Source organism: Sinocyclocheilus rhinocerous, unplaced genomic scaffold (genome assembly GCF_001515625.1).
Source record: "Sinocyclocheilus rhinocerous isolate Xijiao unplaced genomic scaffold, SAMN03320098_v1.1 scaffold3060, whole genome shotgun sequence".
NCBI lineage: Eukaryota > Metazoa > Chordata > Actinopteri > Cypriniformes > Cyprinidae > Sinocyclocheilus > Sinocyclocheilus rhinocerous.
The window spans coordinates 229044-247014 of NW_015635031.1; the positions used below are offsets into that span (position 1 = coordinate 229044).

Consider the following 17971-nt stretch of genomic DNA (forward strand, 5'->3'; position numbering starts at 1 on the left):
TATATATATATATATATATAATTTCCTATTTCGATTTATTTATTTATTTTTTAAAGCACATTAATGTCCATTTAAAAATTGCATTATTTATGCAATTCTAATTCATGGCAGTCTTTGTAAATATACCTAAATGTCCAGATGCAGCTTAAAAACAACATTATGGCCACATTGTAGCCTTAAAGGTGTATGAGTACTAAATTATATTTTGAAACAAAATATTTCTTTCTAAGGCTACTTTTTGTAATGTCTATTAATTCTTCAAATTTCGCAGCCCAAACTGCCGCCAGTTCGCGACAAATTAATTTTAGGAGCGAGTCATTTTATTGAGTCATTCAACGAATTAGAATCAACTAATTCGTTCAAACATGCTGATTCATCCAGCAAAGAATCAATGAGTGAGTTATTTAATTGTTCCCTTAAGAAGCTAATCGTTCAAAAACAGTGATTAATTCAAGAACCACACTGCTGTGTTTACTTGGACAAGCTCAGCGATTAAAGGTAAGGTCACATTTTCAGTTGTTCGGCGATTTTTTTCCAAGGCAAATCACTTTTCCAAAGGACGGGTATTTTCGCGCGAGAGTCTGCACCAGTATTAAAAATAAAATTAAATGATTTGATTTTCTTTTTAAAATACACAGTCGCTGTGTAGAATTCGACATTAAATATTTTCTACAATCTCGAGGTAAGACTGCAATGGTAAAACAACTACGAAATGTGGTTTCTGTGTGACACACAGATCATGATCATGAGCTCTGCTGCATCTCATCTTCCTCATATTCATTTTCAACATGCGTCACGTACTCTTCTGTACCTCTCCTCACATGAGATCATCTTTTCCATTTCTCTATTTTCGTTTTCTGACGTAGCTAATATCTCCAGTGATGTTCTAGTTATTGAAATTGCTTCATGACAGCAGTTATAGCTAACACAGGACATCAATATATCACATAGCTCTGTTGTGCAAATACCTTTAAAAAATGTAACAAAACAAAGAATTCTGAAATAGCAAGGCTCCTAAAACTATGGCATCACATCCTGTCTTTGAGCTAGACATTAGTCATTGGTACAATTTATTTAAAGGGGTCATAAGATGCGATTTCAATTTTTCCTTTCTCTTTGGAGTGTTACAAGCTCTTGGTGCATAAAGAAGATCTGTAAAGTGTTTGGAATAGATGCATCTTAATGGCTAAATGTGAATTACATTGTCCAAATGCTGTTTTGGGACATAAAATAAATGTAAATCTTATTTCTTATTTAAACATTTATATTTAAAAGCAGCAGGTCAGTCTCAATAAATAAATGCTAATGCTACAATCACAAAACTCTGGTTGTAACGTTTTGTAGTACCACATGCTTTGATTGTAAATGATACTGGTAAACCTTGCATTTTAACCCAGAAACATTTACCCCGTATTCTTGGTTTAAGGTTGCGGTCGACTGGAGGAGGCTCAAGGTCAGGATTCGAAGGCGAAGGCAGCTCTGTTTTGCCATTGGTGAGTAGGGAGACGGACAGGGTGGAAGGGCTCATGGGTATGTATCCGTCTGAAGTCACATCAGAGCAGCTGATCGGTGGGGAGGCCATGGGCACATATGAATCCTCAGAGTGGTTTTCAGTAACTGTGGTATTCAGAAATATTGGCTAGAAATAGAGATACAGAGAGAAACACACTGACACATCTACTTTCTGGCAGTGAATATTCAAATTGATGCGTATTTACAGTGCCTGTTTAACTTTCTCCAGGCTCATTTGACTATTTCATATTTGAATATTTCTTTACCAGGTTGAGGCTTAGACGTTTGTTCCAGTTTCTTCCAGCATTGTCAAACTCTCCTGAAAACATGAAAGTACAATATCAAAATATATAACAAATATTGTTGAAATGTTATAATGAAAAAAGGGGGGGGCACACATGGCACACGGCACACGGCACACTTTCTCTCAAAATATGTGCATTTCGTTGCTTTTTTGCTTATGACAACCATTTTATAAGTTGAAGAAGTCTTGTATTATCCCCAAATCACCAGCAAAACCGCCACAAAGGCATTATTCATATCTTCCTCTGAACCAGGTTACAGCTATTTGTTAAATGTATGACATTATTTAATGCCTCGTACTGATCTGAAGGTAAGAATTATGGCCAATGACAGAAGAAAATGCAAACATATTTTCTGTTATATCTGTGGGACTTCTACTGCAACAAACGGCAAAAAAATTACAGATTTTGTGAATTTGTCTTTATGTACTGTATATGTGAACCTGGAGCACAAAACCAGTCTTAAGTCGCTGGGGTATATTTGTAGCAATAGCCAAAAATACACTGTATGGGTCAAAATTATAGATTTTTCTTTTATGCCAAAAATCATTAGGATATTAAGTAAAGATCATGTTCCATGAAGATATTTTGTAAATTTCCAACCGTAAATATCAAAACTTCATTTTTTTATTAGTAATATGCATTGCTAAGAACTTCATTTGGACAACTTTAAAGGTGATTTTCTCAATATTTAGATTTTTTTGCACCCTCAGATTCCAGATTTTCAAATAGTTGTATCTCAGCCAAATATTGTCCTATCCTAACAAACCATACATCAATGGAAAGCTTATTTAATCTCAATTTCGAAAAATTGACACTTAAGACTGGTTTTGTGGTCCAGGGTCACATATTTCTTTGACATTAAATGGTGCATTTGAAAATTTACTACTTTTTGTAAAGACAGAAACCAAAAAAAAAAAAACCCTGACACTTTTGACATTTGGTTTCTTTTGTTATTTTGATATGTGCATTTGTAAGAAAAAAAAACTGATGTGATGGAACATTTTTATGTATATTTTTGCAATCCGCATCATCACATTAAATAATAGGTCTTGCAAATCGGCAGAATTTTTTTTTTAGATTTTTTTGTGCATTCTCACCTCTCTTAAAGTGGTCTATTCCTGAAAGTGACGTCCTGCGAGGCAGGAGAGCAGGTTGCGGCTGATTACGGCCGGTATCCTCATTACCATGATGATCGGACAGGTGTGTAGGTTTGGGTGGGAGGGGAGGAGGCGTCTGTGGGTCTGATGTACCGTAGAAGGGCCGGTCGAATCTGAAAATGTCCGATGGCCGGCGTAGAGAGATGGGAGACGAGAGGCAGGACGAAAGGGAGGAGGAGAGAGAGAGCGGGCCACAGGGGGCACTGAATGGGGGCTCGGACACTCCACCCAAAAGGAAAGGGGAGGGGGAGGAGTCAGTGCGTGGGGTGGGGCTAAACACATCCTCTGTGTACTCAGACGAGCTCTGCTCAAAGGAGCGTTCAGAGTTAGAGATGCTGTCACACCTAGGGAAGGACAAACACACAGAGATAAGCATATATGCACAAAATCAATAACCAAATAATGTTATTAAATGTACTGGTATATAAAATACTGTTATATAATAATGTTATACAAAACTAATATGGAAAATATTTTTTGTTCAGAGAAAGCATATGGAAAACGTTTGGTGTGTTGTCATAATGAAACAATTTTTTTTACACAGGCTTCCTCTGCCGAATGAGTGCTGAATGATTTAGAAATCACAAATTTGCATAACAAATTTTAAATTTGCTTTCATATGAACTGCCTTAGAAAGACAAAATCTAAATAAACAAGTATAATGCCACATTAAGTATGTTAAAAATTAAACATTTGCTTAAGTCTCTGAGACACAAGTCAACATGAAATGAAATAATACTTCTATTCAGAAAGGATGAATTGATCAGAAGTGAGAGTAAAGATATTTATAATCTTACTAAATATTTCTATTTCAAATACAAGCTGTTCTTTCTATTCATCAAAGAATCGTAAAAAGTAGCACAACCGCTTCCAACTGTGATAATAATAAGAAATGATTCTTTAGCACCAAATCATCAGCATATTAGAATGATTTCTGAAGGATCATGTGACATTGAAGACTGGAGTAACGGCTGCTGAAAATTCAACTTCGCCAACACAAGAATGAATGACATTGTCACATTTTAAAATATATTAAAATATAAAACATTAAAAACCTGTAATAATATTTCACAATATTACTGTTTTTACTGTATTAGAAAAAATGAATGCAACCCTGGTGAGAATTAGAGCTTTCAAAAACACTGAAAAATCATACCTACCCCAATCTTTGTGAACTGTAATATACCTGCAAAGTAGTTTCATTCATCAGCTATAACCCCTCCATAATGATGCCTCAGTATTCAACACAAAACTGCATTACAAAAATCATTGTGCATTTGTATAAAACCATTAAGTCCCTACTTTGCATGCAGGTATCTGAAGATTTTATTTGAATCTAATCACAGTGTGTTATGCTGCAGTGACCAAGATCAAAAGATTTCACCGAGGCGAAAAGTGTGAGAGATTTTCTATTCTCATTTATTCTCTCAGTCACCTTTATTAAATCAGATTAAAGGAAAAGCCGATAGTCTGGCGCTACATGGAATGAATCTCATTTCTGTATTGAGATTAACATATAATTATTATTTTTGCAACGTGTGATCATAAGAAGCGGGGTGGGCCTTGCCTGACGATGCTCTTCGTGCCGGTTTCACACTGAGAGAGAAAGAGGTAGTCAAGTGGAGGACTGATCTCTGATTCGCTGGGCCTGTCTAGGACATCGTGGTTTTCGACGGTAACTGTGTCCTGATTGGCCACGAGAGAAACATGAGGAGAGAGTGCTGGAGAGGGCTGCTGGGAAGAGGGAGTGCGATTAAGACTGTCCATTGATTCTGTCAAAAAGAAAAAGAGAGAGATTTGGTTTATACATTATCAATACGTTTCATCTTACATGTCAATAAAATAAGTGCAATAACCATACTTCACAAATTCCATTTCTGAAGTACCTTTGCTTCTATTCCAGAAGGTGGCAGACCAAATCACCCCCTTCCAGCCCCCCACACACCACAACCCACACACACACACACACACACACACACACATACACACACACATCTCTTTCTCTTCCTGTTTAGACTCAACAGTGCGTTAGTAGTGGGCAGACATTTCTAAACCACTCAGTCCCACAGATGAACACGTGAGGCTCATGCCTGCTACACTCGCTGGAAGCACATGATGCGTTCACGGTTGATTTTTGGGGTGTAATCATTTCACTTTTTAATAGTAAGCAAAAATATTTTTGGAAGGTGGAACTGAGTTGAAATTTGAGTTTCCATGGTCAAATCTATGTTTGCTTGTGAGAAAGAAATTTGAGTGACACATCTCTCATTTTGGGAGTAATTGTTGAGCAGGTTAATTAAATAGGCAATTTTAAATAATCCAAGTAGTTTTTATTGTGCATAAACAGCGGTGTCCAGTGGTGATTCAGTGTTTGGACGTCTGATATCACACTCAACCTGCTGGTGCTTGAAAGGCATTGTGAGTAATGCTGAGGTAATGTTGTGGGAAAACAGTCGTAGATAACCGGCTTTTGATCACGTTGCAGCTAGCATGCTAATCTGAGGGGGGTTGTGTGGGCTCACGTAAACATTGCTTCTTTGGCAGAGCCTACTATTGGGTATCCAACACTTGAATAACTGACAATGACTCACAACCTTTCTGGCAAGAGAGAATTCTGAGAGGCACCAGGCGTGTGGTTGTATTAATTTCTGTGATCCTATATTTACTGTAAACATCTATATGATAACGATTTTGCGAGACTAGGGCTGCACGATAAATCGCATGCGATTGTCATGCGCATCTTGCCAGTAAAGCCAGTTCTGTGATTAGTAGTAAATCTCCATCACGTGCTTTCAAATGGAGCAGCATTTAATACACAGAGCGGTAGTTCGCTGACAAGCTATGCAATATTGCGTTCATAATCAAAGGAGATTCATCTGACGCCTTTACTGACGAGATGCGCATGACAAATCGCATGCGATTCATCGTGCTGCCCTAATTGAGACGTTGTTATGGTAAGAGGGAGAATACATATACAGTAAGTGGTTGTCATGATGACAGATCAGAGTGACAGAAGAGACATAACCTGTGGCCCTGGCAGAAATCAACATTTAAGTTCACAAAAGTTCACAGAAGCCTCGGTGCAACCGGACCCCACACTGTTTTTATCCAGCGTGTGTTCTGAGCGTCTCGACACATGGCTTAAAGCAGGATCTGAAACTGCGGCTCTCCAGGTGTGACTACAATCTCTGCTGTGTTCTTCTCTCACCCTGCTGTCCGTCTGCCTCACTACAGAAGAGTCTTTCTGTAAATAAGAGCTGAGATCCAGTCCTGCTGGGGTCTGTAATGAGGTTAGCTGCTAAGCAGCGACCGAGACTTTGCGTCTCTTCTAAAGCTACACTCGCTATTTCAACATTACGTCTGATCGTCACCTCTGGCCTCCATCTAAGACTTTAAGGGATGGTTCACTGTTTTTTTTCTAGGCTTGATTGTGTTTATGGGGTGCAGTCTAACATGTGTTAATGCTTCGTTTAAAAAAAAACGCATTATTTTTCACATAATTTACCTTTATTCGACACCACTCTGTTTCTTCTCTGAGAAACGCGCTGATCATTTCCTGTTTTTATGAAGCCCCGCCCTCAGAAATAGGCGATGGGCTCTGATTGGTTAGCTAGCCCAGTGTGTTGTGATTGGCTAAACCGCCTCTAGTGCGTGACAGAATCGCGATTCATATATGAACAGATTTTTACGTGCACCTCTAGTTCTCTTCCTCTTCTCTAAAGCAGCGCAGCATGGCCTCGCCCCCTTTGCTGCGTGTTCCCGGAGGGGGGGTTTATGTAAAATTCTGGGTTCTTGATGTCACGAACCCGGGAAGTAACTCGTTGTAGTCCCTACCAGCCATTTTTGTAGGCATTAAACTGCCAGAATTTTAAAAGACGATATCTCCGTTTGCATTGAACTTTCAGCTTCGTAACTTTGCAGATATTGTTTATGCTCAAACAGCAACATTACACACTAACTAACGTTAAAAAAGTGAAATCGCAATCAACCACCCCTTTAAACAACATGAAGAAAAATGTCCATGTGTGTGGGGAAAAGGGCATAGATGTGCCTGTTGTTCTGTATATACTAGTTTTATCTTTCACAGTCATTTAGAGGCGTGTGCGACCCTCCAGCGTGTTGTGTATTAAACAGTAACCATGCACATGTGTGTCTGAAACCCTCCCTGCTCTATCACTCATCTTTCTGTTATCTTTCCAAGTAATGTGTAACTTGTGGTTTCTCTCACTCTCCGTGTTTGGTATATCACATTAGCCACAACTGCTAACACTTTCCCATGTGTCTTACACTAATTACTGTTCCAGCTTTAACAAAAACACGTTTTCTTGCTATGATATTGCTGTGGACACAGATCGTGACACTGGCTGTTTGCTGTTAGTTAAATACATGACTTAAGAGCGTCTGTTATGACAGACGTGTGTGTGTGTCTGAACGCTCCTCTGTGACGCAGCTGTTGCTCTGCAGACTATTCAAAAGAGAGGAAGAGAGATGGAGGAATGGAACAGAATATTAAAATAAGACCTCGCCTAGATTACAACGTCATGGATTCTGTCTGCATCTCTGTCTATGCATCTCTCTCTGGAGAAACGTCCTGTGGTTAATTATTTCCCAGGCTAGGTTTATTCATTTTAAAACTGAATCTTTAGGTTAATGCAGGGATCTGATGTGGTGAAAGGGCTGATCGTAGGCTGTTTTTTTGGAGTATTTTATGTACAAGGGTTTTTCCTGTTTTAGCTCATCTGTAGCACTTTCCTTTCTCATAAACCCACATGCATATACGGTTTGTATTTATTAACGATACTGCAAAGAAAGGTTAAATAATTTTAGCTCTAAGAATTTTATTTTGAGGTGCTTTTGTTTTTAGTTAGACTTGTAGTTGCTATTCCAGTTTGTCCTATCACCTGCCACTTGCTGAGGTACAAAAATTCGTACTTTTTTCTGTTATTTATTTCTAAAATGCACATATAAAAATGTTTATGATCAGAAATATTTTTTTTCTTAAAGAAATTAATACTTTTATCCAGCACGAATGCATTCAATTAATCAAAAGTGACAGTAAAGTTTATTAATTTTATTTTACAATTTTTTTATTTCTATTTTTGAACTTTATGTAAATCAAAGGATCCTAAAAGTGAATCATGGTTTCTACAAAAATATTAAGCAATATATAGTATATTAGACACTGATAGTAATAAGAAATGTTTTTGCAGCACCAAATCGGCATGTCAGAATAATTTCTAAAGGATCATGTGACATTAAAGACTACACTCGAAGAAGGTGTACCCTCAATAAATATCGATACCGTTTTATCGCCCAGGCCTAGACTACACTATATTTTAAAATAAAATAAACAGTTATTTTAAATTGTAATAACATTTTACAATATTACTGTTTTGCTGTATTTTTGATCAAATAAATGCTGCCTTGGTGAGCAGAAGTTATTTATTTATTTAATTTAATAAGAAAATTTGTATTTTTATTTTTTTTCATAATTGACTGCATTCATTCTCACATTCTCATTCTCACATGTAAAATTGAAATAATTCCAAACCAAGCCCTTGTGTTAATGTGTAGTGATTTGCATTGAAAAGGGGAAAAATTAGGTCAAAGTGTCTGGAGTCAGGTGTGAACTGAAGATTGAAGTCATGGACTGCTCATTCTTCAGAGAAATCATAAGGTAGTGTTCAGTAGTATGATGATAATGTAAAGGGAAAGCAAAATGACTGCAGGACTGCAACCCAACATTTCCGACACTATTAGAACTTTATCAGAGGCTAAAATTTATCAGCTGCTGAGCATGTCATACTAAGTGGTCCAAGACTTAAAAAACTAAATAAAACTTCTATAATAAACCTCCTCACCTGCATGTCTGTTCAGTCCTCCAAACGTGCAAATCTGTCCAATGTTCTGTACCCAGATGTTCATCTCTTCTGCCGTTTTGGCCAGCAGGTAAAAGATGCGCGTAGCGGTCTTGACCACAAACAGGTGCTGATTCTCATACTGGCGTTTGGTGGGCCGCACCTCTGCCTCGATGGTGACCTCGCACTCCTGCAGGTCGATGGTTCTGATTGGTTTTCGGGAACTCTTGCTACGGTAATATTCCAAAACATCAGGATTCCCGCTCATCCGACCCCTCCGCAAAACAAACCATCGCTTTCGCCATGACTGAGAGAGAAAGGGACAGAGAGCGAGAGACAGAGAGAGGAACAGAATTAGATTAACATTGTTCTGCTGGATGGACTCACACAGGTTAGCAATCAAGTCAAAAAGTCTCCTTTGAGCTTTAGATCTTTAGGTCTTGTTTTCAGACTGCAAGCATTCACTCTTCACATGAAACATTTGCCCCCATTTAGACCTTGACACATTTTGGTAAAGATAAATTAAAGCTTAAAAAATATTGTAAAAGTGAAAAAGAAAACTGAAAATATAAAAATAAAAGATAATTCATCATTTTAATAAATACTATAATAGTATATAAATAATACTAAAATAACACTGATCAAAATATACTAACTTCCTCTGAAACAAATGTACTTTTCCACTGATGCCACTAAGGCTGGCTATTGGATAATGTTAATAAATAGGTAAACAGATAATTATTACAAATTATATATGATTACAAAAGAATATATAATTACAAATCAGTCTCGCCCCAGTGTCATATTTTTCACAGCATGCCGTGTCCGTGTTCAAACCAACTTAGGAGCCAATTTCATTGCGCAATAATGAAAACAGCTTGATTTATTTTGACTAAATGTGAAAATGAAACTCAAAGAGCATTAGATGAAATTGCAATAAAAGTAAATGGTGATCATTACAAGAGTTAAGTCATTGCAGAAATGGTCTTAGAATGGGTCTAGACTGATACATTTGTGTCATTTGTATAAGTAAGTTTCATTTATATGATTTCCCTTATTTACCCAATATAAAATTTCACACCGGTGTCCTCCCTTACCGAGTGTGTACATGCAAGAACAAACTTACAGATAAACTTCTGTCTAAACTGGGGAGGGTGTGGTCTGCAGTCAGAAATGACTTACAAACTTACTTCCCAAGAAACACACACAGTTTAATCTCTCAGAGCAGAAACAGGGTGCTCATTCGGTTAAGAAGTAAATAATCAACACTTACACACCAAGTCAATCAGTATAAATCTCCTGGCTTTAGCAGTAACTAGAAATCCAGTTTCTGCACTGTAATCAGTTCCAAAAATATGATTAGATGTATTAAGTTGTTATTCCATTAAAAAGATATTAGGTTATTATGACGTCATGAGGTAATTAGGTTAATATTACCTTATGAGGTAAATGCATATACTTTAGGTTATTAGGTCATTATGTCTAATTATTATACAGTGTATTATGTGTTATTATGGGTCATATGACGTTGCTAAAAAGAACATTATGTTGTGTATTTGGTGTAATGCAATGTGCTTATGCGGTTTAAGGTTCAAAAAACACATTATTTTCCACATACTGTACATTATTGTTTCTCCTCTATGCCCTGCCTTTGTGAAACGCGTCGATATTTACAAAGCTCATCGGTCTGAAAAACGAGGTGTGCTCTGATTGGCCAGCTATCCAGTGCGTTGTGATTGGCTGAAACGTCAAGCGTGTGACGGAAATGTTACGTCCCTTACCCTACTGTGATGCCGTGTCCCGGCGCGATGAGACAAAACCAATAAAACCCATTATAAACGAGGCATTTGTTGCTCTAGAGTGAGCGGAGGCCGGCAGGCCTGAGAATGGCGCGGCCGGCGGCTTCGACGAAGGAGCGGCCGGAGGGCTTGCGGCAACCACATGTGACGACCCTGGGCTGGACTCCGCTTCGTCCACGGTGAAAGCCGATCCGGCGATCCACAGCGCGAGAAATCATTTGGAAATCATTTGGTTGGTCTGATGGGAGTCACACCTTCAATAGATCATTTGCTTTAATCTGAAAATCAAGTTGCTCCAAACATATAACTTTTTCCTGTCAAACACTAAAGGGATTTTTTTTAAAGCTGTTCTTTTCCATGAAATAAAACAACAAAAAGATACAGTGATCACTGGCTGAAAAATGATAATGATAATAATAATAAGGTATTTAGGATATTACGCTCATGCTTTCAGCTGAGTATGTCCATTTTACCACATTTCAATCAATTCTGAACCTGTTGTCACACTGAAAAAAATTGACATTACAGATCACTTATAAAAATAGACTTTACAGTAAAGGGGGAGAAATGACCACAAATACTTCCTTAAAAGTAATCACACCTCATTAACGCTTACACAGAATATATAAAGGAAATGTAGAACTGTTTTTGCTTAAATGCTGCTTACAAGGCGAAAGTCTCCATCTTCTTGGTCTTAATGATAAGACATGCAAGAAAGCTGACAAAGGCTAAAGTGGGTATATTTTACCCTGAAACCTAAGCAATTTCTCAGTTATTTATTTTTTTAAAGAAAAAATAAGTTATTTTAAAAAAACTAGCACTGCTGTACTGTCAAAAACTCCATTTGAAACAGGCTTGACTGTATAAGGAAAGTTACAAGGCACAAACCACCAGGCCACTGATTAAAACACAGTTATCTTTAACAATTTTTCCATCTTGAGTCACTAATGTGAGTTGTGTGTGTGTGTGTGTGGATTTCACTGAAACACATACGTTACTCTTCCCGTGTCAGAATTCGTCAGAGACCACATGTTGTTCTGGGCATGCTCAGAACAGCAGGGTCAGGCCATGGCCTTGGTTTACCTCTCTCGCAAACAAAGACCTTCTCTCTATTCTTTCTTTTTGGAATGGTTATATTTTCTTCCCCTTATGCGTGCATGGTTTAGTCAAAGAGAGGAACTAGAGCTACGTTTTCCCAGAACCCCTCACAGAAGGGAAGTCTGAAAATGGCCTAAACGTTTGTCTGCGTTAAACAAACCGCAACACTTTCATGTTTAGATGTGCGTGTTTTTAAGAGTTTGTCTACATGTGTTTGCAGCATATATCTGTGGTTTGGTCTGTATAGTTCGTTTTGGATCAAGATAAGTAAATGTGAATCCAAACTAACATTTAACAATGTGTTTTGTTTTCTTCCTAATGTAAACAGCAAAGAGTAAAGAGTAAATGTTTTCCCTTAATGTTTTGCGCAAACAAGTAACGATAGTCTTGATGACGTTTTTGTACTTATAGGCCTATCCATCTTATTTGCAAAATGTAAGTTTACGCTATTTTCTTTGAATGTTCGAGACTTTCGAATTCTTGGGCTTTAAGTAAATAACTATAAGAATAACAGTGCAGTAAACTGTTTACAAACCATTGTGTTTATGATTATAATACATTAAAAAAATATTATAACAAAAACTAGTATGTAGTATAACAGACTGTTTTCTACAGCCTCACACATTCAAGTTACAAATGGCCGCACCTGCTCTTACGTTAAAAGTAAGGTGGAAACAAAAGTAAATTCATCAGTAACTCTTTCTGCATATTACTTCATTCTGCAGTAGGTATCGACAAGTGATTGTTTTAGTGAATCATTGTATCATTCATTCAACCAATTTGGTCAAAAACGCAAATTCATTTAGAAACGAAACAAGTGACTGCCTTTGTGAGCGAGCCACTGAATCATTTACTCAAATGATTAGTTCAAAAACGTTGATTCATTCAGGAAGGAAACATCACCTCTGCTCTGTGTTGCTATGAAACACACAGCAGTTCTGCTGCATGTTTGGAACTATTTATGTTTGACGGAGCAAAAACAACTGGAAAAGTATACACTCGCATTCATGCTGTGCATATATATATTTATAATAAAACAAAATATGATATGTACTATGTTAATATAGAGAGATTTTCCTTAATGATTTTTCACAGGTGTTTCACCTGAATTTCAAATTACTTGTTATTTCTGTTTTACATATACATATTTTATTTTAGGGTTAAAGAAAATGCTTTGTGTTTTTATACAGATCTTTTTCTTACTGTGTACCTCAAAATTATGTAGTATTATACAGTAGAACATTTTAAGGCTAAAATGTTATTTCTTAATTATAGAAAGGTTTTTAAGATTATTTTTTTTCTCAAAGTGTATGAGGTGGTAGCAGTATCCTGCAGTGTGACTTAATATACTTAAGCTAAAACAATGATATAATTATATAATTAACGTGCATGCAGTTTTATGACATCATATTAACTGAAAGACTACATGCAATATTATAAAAATAAAAATAATGTTAAAATAATGTTAGATTTAAGGAGGATTAAAAATAGAGAAACACTTCAAGGAAATAGTGACCTGTCACAGCTCCTTAAATAATCATTTTTAACCTAAAATGTTAAAAAACATTCAAAGAAAGAAAGAAAGAAAAAGATCACACTGGTAGCACACAACACATACTACACTCCTTCCCATTTTGCTATCAGATGAAGCCACAAAACCAGAGAAAGAGAGAGAGTTAGAGAGAAAGGGCGAACGAGCGAGCAAGAGAAAGCATTTGCTTGCTCTGCATGCAGTGCCTTAAACTATTTACTATGACACACACATGAGCACAAACACAGACTACAGGCACACTTGTTTACACTCACTATTTGTCAGTCACCGGGTTACACCTCCTAAAAAAAATAGCAGTCAAGCCACTTTTGCCTGTGTGGTCTCTGATAGCACAGCTCATTTCTGAATGCAGGGTCACTCTCAACTGCCTGGCACCCTACACTTCCCATGTTTTGCAACACACCCAAATTTCACAAAAACAGAGCAAAAGAGAGAGAGGGGTGAGTGAGAGAGAGCGAGCATGTTTGTAGTGTCAGACTGACACTTTGAACACACATCTTATGACTGGTGGTCCTCCCTTCCTCTTCTCTACCAAATAACTGAGACCTCCACTTCTACAGTGGAGGACTAAATCAACAGCGTCTCTGAATGTCTAATAAGGTTTTAATTAGGGTAGCACAGTATTCTTTTGTATATAAATCGTCTTTTGAATAATATTGCGCACCTGCTTTTGGAAAGGCTGTTTTACGATTGCGAATTACGTGTATTAACAAGCAAAATATGAACTCAGTAATGCATTTAGCCAAACTAGTGACAAAGGAAGCTTAAATTTCCAGCGATATCGTCGACTTGATTGCACAGATACTATTTAAACTGAACTGCGTTGGACAATGACATCACTGAATTCAATGATGAACTGCCTTTAACTGAAAAATGTAGTGTTTACTATTGTCCTTTTGCATTGACACACTATTTTCCTATTTTGATACTGTAAAGCTGCTTTGACACAATCTGTATTGTTAAAAGCGCTATATAAATAAAGGTGACTTGACATGAAAAGATTAGTAAATGGGTAGCTGACATGACATATCAGCAGTGCACTTAAGTTTGACATGCTATATTTCACCTAAAACTTCGGTTTTGGGAGTGATTCTTATACACATAGTTCTTATTTCCTGCAATTAATTAAGAGACTACATGAAATAGTTGTGCTGTTAAAACTTCATATGTCAAACCAAAGGACTAAGTAAATTACAAGAGAAGCAAAAAGGTGATTAAAAAGGATGAACAACTAAAAGAAACGGTGACCAAACCCAGCACCTAAAATATATCTCCTTAATTCATTTACATATCAGCCTAAACAAGGTGTTATTGTAGTTAACTAAAACAAAAAAAAAAACTAAAACTAAAACAATAAAAAAGCATTTCATTACTTGAAATAAAATAAACACAAACTGAAATGATCAAAAAATAAAAAAAATTATACAAATAATTTAGAGATAAAGAAAAACAAAAACTATTAAAAAAGATAAAACACAACAAACTTGAACTAAAATTAAAACTAATGAAAAATCAACAAAAACTATAATATTATTTTAGTGATATTAAAACAACAATGCTGTACTTGCATGATGATGTGATACGACTAATGATTGAATACTTCATCTTAATTTTAGAATTTAATTTCCATTCACACCAAGGACGATAACTATAAAGTTGTCATTCTAATTCTATGAGAACAGGGGAGTCCACATCACAGTTAAGGCTTGTTCACACCAAGAACAATAACTATAATGCTAACTATGTTAATGTCCACACCAACAAACAATTAATAGGGTTTATTGAAAGTGCATTCTGCAGTTACTGTATATCACCTGCTTTACATGCTTAAGCTATTTAACGTCAGGACTGTCAAAGTTTTTATCCTTCATCAGGTGAAAAAAAAAGCTCAGAAAGAGATTCCAACGATATTGTTCCCTTGTGTTGTTGTTGTTGTAGCTGTGGATAGGACATCCCTATTCTCACAAACCTAGAGAGATTATTCAAACCTTACAGTTATAGCCAGGTTATAGTTGTCATCCTTAGTGTGTCTAGAGGACTTCATTTTTATTTATTTTTTTTGGCTGAACGATTAAAAAAAATCTAAATTCACCCAACATGAATGAGCTAAAGGATTTAAAGATGACATAAACAGATAATAAACAGAATCTGGACAGTTGGTGTGGGTGCTAATATGGTTATAGTTATTCTTGTTGTTAACAGGACTGTATACTGTTAATAGGGATTACCATGGCATACCGCTCATCCCCGTTTACAACAGATTATACAACACCATTTAACACAGTAAAAAGAGAACACCGTTAGGCTGTTTCAGTTTTAAACTGTCCCAGTTTTACTTGAATAGTTCCTGTTTTAAACTGTTTCCTGTTTACATGTATAGCAAACATCACAACAATACAAGTAGCATTTGCTCGGCCACAGGTAAAACGTGCACTGTAGCTTCTGGTCTGACAGATGAAAGCTGAGCACAGTGAAACGCTTGCACAATTAAGCACAGTAAACATAAACAGATTGCATGCTAAAAGAAATGAGGAAGGAACATCAAACACAGGAACGGCAAAGGACAACAAAATATGCACTCTGCATTTCTGCAATAGACAAATAACAAACAGACTGCAGTTACATGACAAAGCACAATGCTCTGTCACTCTGTCAGAATAAACAATTTTGTACAAGAAATCTAGAATTTGAGATGCATTCCATGACAGAGTCATACAGTACAGCACAGGTAAACTGCTTTGTCACAAAGCACAGCACTGAATTTGACACAGGCAAGAGGCAATGCAAAGCAGCACAGCCACGTGTGAGAAGGCACACAAATGCTGCACAAACACAGCTGAGAATTAGCATGTGTAAAGCATCGCATAACAACGATCTAAAGTCCACAGGCAACAGAAATTAAAATGCAGCCAAGCAGAGCCTTCGGCACGGCACAGTTGAATAGTAGAAAACCCTGACGGTGATAGAAAGCAGCAGAGAAAGCGCAAGTGTAAGCCATAGTTACAAGGCACTTAGTATGTATTAAAATGCAACCGTGCAGCACAGAGAAACACAGCTGTGTTCTAAAAACACAGAGAACATGAACTGACAGTGGATCATTATACTGCAGTACCCGCTTCTAATGCTGAACACATCACACACACACACACACACACACAGGACTTTTACTCACAAATCTCTTTAGCTTCTTCTCCGGAGGGGATTTTATGAGCCATCCTGTGCACACCACATCGCCTGCGCTCATAGCTGCTGCGTCTGGCTGTGTGCGTGTGTGTGTGTGCATTGCTGATTGCAGACTGAGAGGAAGGCAGAGAGAATCCTATGTTTAACCCCCCAAACACAGAGAGGAGGAACTCACAGCATCGACCAAGGACCGAGTGAGAGAGAAAGAGCGAGAGAGAGAGAGAGAGGAGGAACAAACAGCGGGTGGGAGGAGAGAGCGTGTGTGTTTTTGTATTTGTATGTGATCTTTGAGAGGACATGTATGTACAAGCGAACCGTCTGCATGTGTGTGTGTGTGTGTGTGTGTGTGTTTGTGTGTTCTGGGGGGAGGAAGAAAAAGATGTTCCTCCCTCCAGTAGCACATGACCTTGTGTGTATGTGAGAAAACCCAAGGTCAGTTCGGAAAATGCTGTGAGGGGAATTTGAACTGGTTTACTAGGCCATCTGTTGTTGGAGCCTTAGAGAAAGAAAGAGGGAAGGAGGGAGATGGAAAATTAAAAATTGTGAATTATTTCAAACTTTTTAACATTGATTTGTTATGCATGCCACCATTATCAGCCCTACAAATATTTTTCAGGTAAACCCCCATTATTTTTTCCTATCTGCACATTATGGGAAGAAGCAGGTTGTGCTGCATGAGGAAATGCTGTGGTGTCTGTCTGCCATCTAGTGACCAATATCTATATCAAAATACTTTTTTGGCACAAAATATTTTATTAATATTACCACATTTTATGCTCCTGTATATGCAATCAACAGAACTTCCAAAAGCACAAACATAAAATAACATTTGAAAAATTAATAAAATTGTAATTGCTATATACAGCAGTGGTTCTCAACCAGAAGGCCAGGGCCCACTAGGGGGTCTCAGTACACTTCTAAGGTGTACACTTCTAATATCATAAAATGGTAGACAACAAGCATTAAAAATAAGCCAATATACAAACAAACATAAATAATAAATACATTTTCCATCAAAGGTTTCATAATATCTTGAAAAAATATGGATATATGAAAATGCACATTTTATGAATATATATATATATATATATATTAATTTAAAAAAAATCATTTTTAGGATACAGTTATTCTCTAAATCTCATTACATTCTTTAATATTTAAAATATATTTTCATAAAATAAAGTATTTTCAAAAATAAAGTCACAATGCAATAAATAAATAACAGGCCTAATAAATAGTCCTAAAATAGTCCTGATTTTCTATAATTTTCTAAAAATAACATATCTAAAAATAGAATTCATTTTCTACCATTTTTAACAACAGTCCTAAAAATATTTTTTTATACTTTTCTAAAATTAACAGTTATAAAATATGCATAATTCTTTTAAAACAGTCCTAAAAATAGAATTGATTTTCTATAATTTTCTAAAACTAATAGTCCTAAAAATGGAATTAATTTTCTAAAAACAACTTTTCTAAAAATAGGAATCATTTTCTAAAAATAACA

General features: G+C 36.6%; 1 protein-coding gene across 3 annotated transcripts in view; it reads right to left on the reverse strand.

Annotated features, from left to right (window-relative positions):
• Positions 1-16798, reverse strand: part of LOC107746243 (GRB2-associated-binding protein 3-like) — a 20565-nt gene extending 3767 nt beyond the window's left edge. For all 3 annotated transcript variants that reach the window (XM_016560372.1, XM_016560373.1, XM_016560374.1), the window contains exons 1-6: positions 16454-16798; positions 8836-9139; positions 4542-4746; positions 2915-3318; positions 1779-1831; positions 1408-1639 (exon numbers count right to left, since the gene is read on the reverse strand). In XM_016560372.1, the coding sequence (XP_016415858.1) occupies positions 1408-1639; positions 1779-1831; positions 2915-3318; positions 4542-4746; positions 8836-9139; positions 16454-16564 (1309 nt within the window). In that variant the 5' untranslated portion in view covers positions 16565-16798. The remainder of the gene's footprint in view (positions 1-1407; positions 1640-1778; positions 1832-2914; positions 3319-4541; positions 4747-8835; positions 9140-16453) is intronic.
• Between the last annotated feature and the right edge of the window lie 1173 nt (positions 16799-17971).